This window comes from Limulus polyphemus, unplaced genomic scaffold, assembly GCF_000517525.1.
Source record: "Limulus polyphemus unplaced genomic scaffold, Limulus_polyphemus-2.1.2 Scaffold5854, whole genome shotgun sequence".
NCBI lineage: Eukaryota > Metazoa > Arthropoda > Merostomata > Xiphosura > Limulidae > Limulus > Limulus polyphemus.
In genome coordinates, this window is record NW_013671464.1 from 16,754 (window position 1) to 20,553 (window position 3,800).

Below are 3,800 nucleotides of genomic sequence, written 5' to 3' on the forward strand. Positions count from 1 at the left end.
GTCATTGGTCCAGCTCTCATGGTCTCGGGTTAGGTCACGGGTCTGGTCCGGCTCTCATGGTCTCGGGTTAGGTCACGGGTCTGGTCCAGCGACCTCAACCTCAAAAATAGTGCCAAATGTCTTCTTTTTGTCTAGTAAAAACAATCCAAATGTTTCTGGAATGACAAATTGTTTTGGATCCACATCAAGATGTTAGGCTGGCTTGTGTGGCAGGTGTTAAACTCAAAGAAAGCTCTTTGTGTATCAGAAATGGTGTATCAAACAGTTATAAGAAACAGTGATATTTCAACAAAATGTTTGTTTCAGTCTAACAGTACACTTTAGTAGGGTATTATTTATTTTGCACGAAGAGATAATAATTTTGATAATATATGATGAAATTAATTATTAAGAAGTCCAGAAGTGAATAATTTTAATAGATATGATTTGAAGCTTTTATATTTGTTTCAATTAGAGTTTAAGTGTTTCTTGTTGTTGTTTTTTTTCACTTATTAGGTTACAATATTAAATTTATCTCTTGTGATAGGTAAGTATAAATTTGTGTTTAATATGCGTTACCTCTCACATTGAAATTAAAACCTGAAATGGTGCATTCCGTTGACCTTTTTTGAATATATAATCTATAAATATATTAACCATACATGCAATATGAATTATTCTACATTTTTATCACTGGCAATTTTTTATATATTCTTTGGAGAAAACAGTGACAAAGATTTTATATGAAAGAAAATTTACATCTTTAGTTTTCATTGTTATTCATGGGTGTACATGAGTAGTCCTAGTTATGACTTGATCTGTTCTAAGGGCAGTACATGCTTTTTATGTTTAGTTTAATCAGATTGACCAATGTTTGATAACTTTGAAATGAAGATGATTCCCTGTTTGTCATTAAAATTTGTTTTTCCAATTCAAAGCATAATCAGAAAAACGCTTCCAAAAATGTTGTAATTTGTATATTAAATTTGTCTGTCAGGTTTTGGAAGAACAAAACGGATAGCAAAACATCAGGCTGCCTACAAGATTTTACAAGTTCTAGAAGGGGTGTATGTTTGTGATGAGAAACCTCCTGTTAAACCTACCATAGTAAGTATATACTGTTAAGCTTCAGAAGCTGATTATTTTAAAATGAGTTTGTGTGTGTGTGTGTGTGCCAAGTGTCAAGATTGTTAGTTGTATATAAAATCAGTGGGTCTCTGTTAAGTCTTGAGATAGTTAACCTTATGGATACAGGCTTGCATAGTGTACACTATCTTGTAACCACCATGAAACCATGAAGGTAATCATACCATAAAAAATAGGACTTTTTGTATATGAAAGACTTATAATGTTAACTGAAAGACTGACAAATTTTGTGAAGACATACACACTATACTAAAAGTTAGAAGTATTAAATCCATAAAGACTTTATAAGAGGACAAAGAGGTCATGTGGTTGGTCAAATTGACTGAGCCTATATTGAGAGTGTTAATGTATCTTTACGAAATTTCACATGCTTTTATTAAACATTACACATATTTTGGACATAAAAAAATCAGGTTTTTCAATTAAGTATTCAAGGGAAAGCTTGATAAATGATTGAATGATAAGGACTGGCTTTGAGTTTTTAAGTGTTTAATTGAGTGGATAAGATGGCCTAGGTGGATCAAAAGGTTCTTTGTTGTCCTTTAATGTTATGTTATATGTTATGTAAGATCAGTGTGTCTATGTCATTTGTTGAGATTATTAGTTGTATGTAAAAGAAATGTGTGTGTGTCAAGTGTTAAGATTGTTAGCTAAATGTCAAACCAGTAGGTGTATGTCATGTTGACATTGTTATTTATATGTCAAATGCTGAGATTGTTAATGTTAGTTATATGTAAAATCAGCAGATGCATGTCTAATGTTGGCATTAATAACTGTTGGCATTATTAGTTATGTGTGAAATTACTGGCCAGCAGATGCATGTCTAATGTTGGCATTATTAGTTATGTGTGAAATTACTGGTCGGAACTAACTTTGAAATTCAAAGATTTTAGAAATAAGTTGCTTAAAATATGTTATTATAATGTGATCTATCTCTGTGTCTCCATGAATGTTATCAGTCCAACATTGTATCATGTGCTGCGTATAATACACATGTTACACTGTGAAACCATTTATTGTACTAGTGAACCTGTTTTTGATTCTGAAAAATTACAATTATTATTTGTTCAAAAGTTGGGCTATACTGTTTGATTTTATAACCACTTAACAAAATGTGTTAAACCTGATTTGTTGGTCTCTTCTGACGAATCTTATTGGATACATTAAAATTACTTTTATGGGTCCAGGGAATATGTTGTTTCACATCAGATGCTGGGTTCAAAAAACATAACAGCACTCTTTGAAATATCATTCTTAAAATTATGGTTAAATGTGTAAAATAACCAATGGGTTTCCATCATGTTCAGAATACTTGAATAACATACTTTTAATTTTTCTCATAAACATCATCAGGATTACATATGTTTATATTAATCAACATTTGGTTTTAATTCTGTTTGAATTTCAAGGGTGTATACAGTATAGATTCAGGGGCTAATATTGCCCATTTTTGGGGCCATTAAATGCCTTACACACCAAAACTGGAAAAATTTTCACTTGCTACAACGTTACCATTCACTTGCTGCAATGTTACCATTCACTTGCTGCAATGTTACCATTCACTTGCTGCAATGTTACATTCACTTGCTACAATGTTACCATTCACTTGCTACAATGTTACCATTCACTTGCTACAATGTTACCATTCACTTGCTACAATGTTACCATTCACTTGCTACAATGTTACCATTCACTTGCTGCAATGTTACCATTCACTTGCTGCAATGTTACCATTCACTTGCTACAATGTTACCATTCACTTGCTACAATGCTACCATTCACTTAGCTGCAATGTTACCATTCACTTGCTGCAATGTTACCATTCACTTGCTACAATGTTACCATTCACTTGCTACAATGTGACCAGGCTTATAAATACATCATGTTTGTCATTCATTAAATTAATAAAATTGACATAATTACTGAATTGGGACTTTCTAGTAAATTTTGTTTTCAGTTATAGTTTATTTGATAACTTTTATTTTGATTAGTATTATCCAAAAACCCTAAATTATTTAAAATGTTAACTTCGAGCTGCTTGTCACTAGTAACAAGTATACATATGAAGTAATCATTATCTATACGATTACTATAGTTCCACTGGCATCTTATTGCAAATTTGTTCTAGCTTATACAGAGCATATTTGAAGCTGAATAAATGATATGAAGTTGTCAGTATTTTGACTGGATAGGTAGTTATATAATGTACAGAATGTAAAATTATTTTTTAGTCTTCTTGTTGGAAGATTACATCATTGTAAGATTTATAATCTTGTGGAATGTTTTTTCATGATTATTTTCTTGCTTTATATATATATATTTCATCTTTGATTGGACAGGTATTTGGATGTAAAAGATTAAGTTTAGTTTGTGGTTAATACGTTGTTCTTTTTTATTCAGTTTTTCATTGGGTTGAAAGTGCCCTCTGTGTGTTAATTGGCACAGGAACTTACTAAAGATTACTGAGCTTCGTGATTAACTGTTAGATTATTCTTACATTAGTTGACTAGAGAAAAGGAACAATTTAAAAAAGTAATAACTCTACAAATCAGTTTTCAGTACCCGTGGCGGGCAGAGCACAGTTTGTGTATCTTTGTGCTCAACAACAAACATAATGGCAATATTTTATTTGTTTGTTTTGAATTTCGAGCAAAGCTACACAAGGGCTATCTGCG

General features: G+C 31.6%; 1 protein-coding gene across 1 annotated transcript in view; it reads left to right on the forward strand.

The window, feature by feature from the left end:
- LOC106473061 (interferon-inducible double-stranded RNA-dependent protein kinase activator A homolog) overlaps nt 1-3,800 on the forward strand; it is a 17,960-nt gene that overhangs the window by 9,109 nt on the left and 5,051 nt on the right. The window contains exon 4 of the mRNA XM_013933740.2: nt 977-1,086. Within this exon, the coding sequence (XP_013789194.1) occupies nt 977-1,086 (110 nt within the window). The remainder of the gene's footprint in view (nt 1-976; nt 1,087-3,800) is intronic.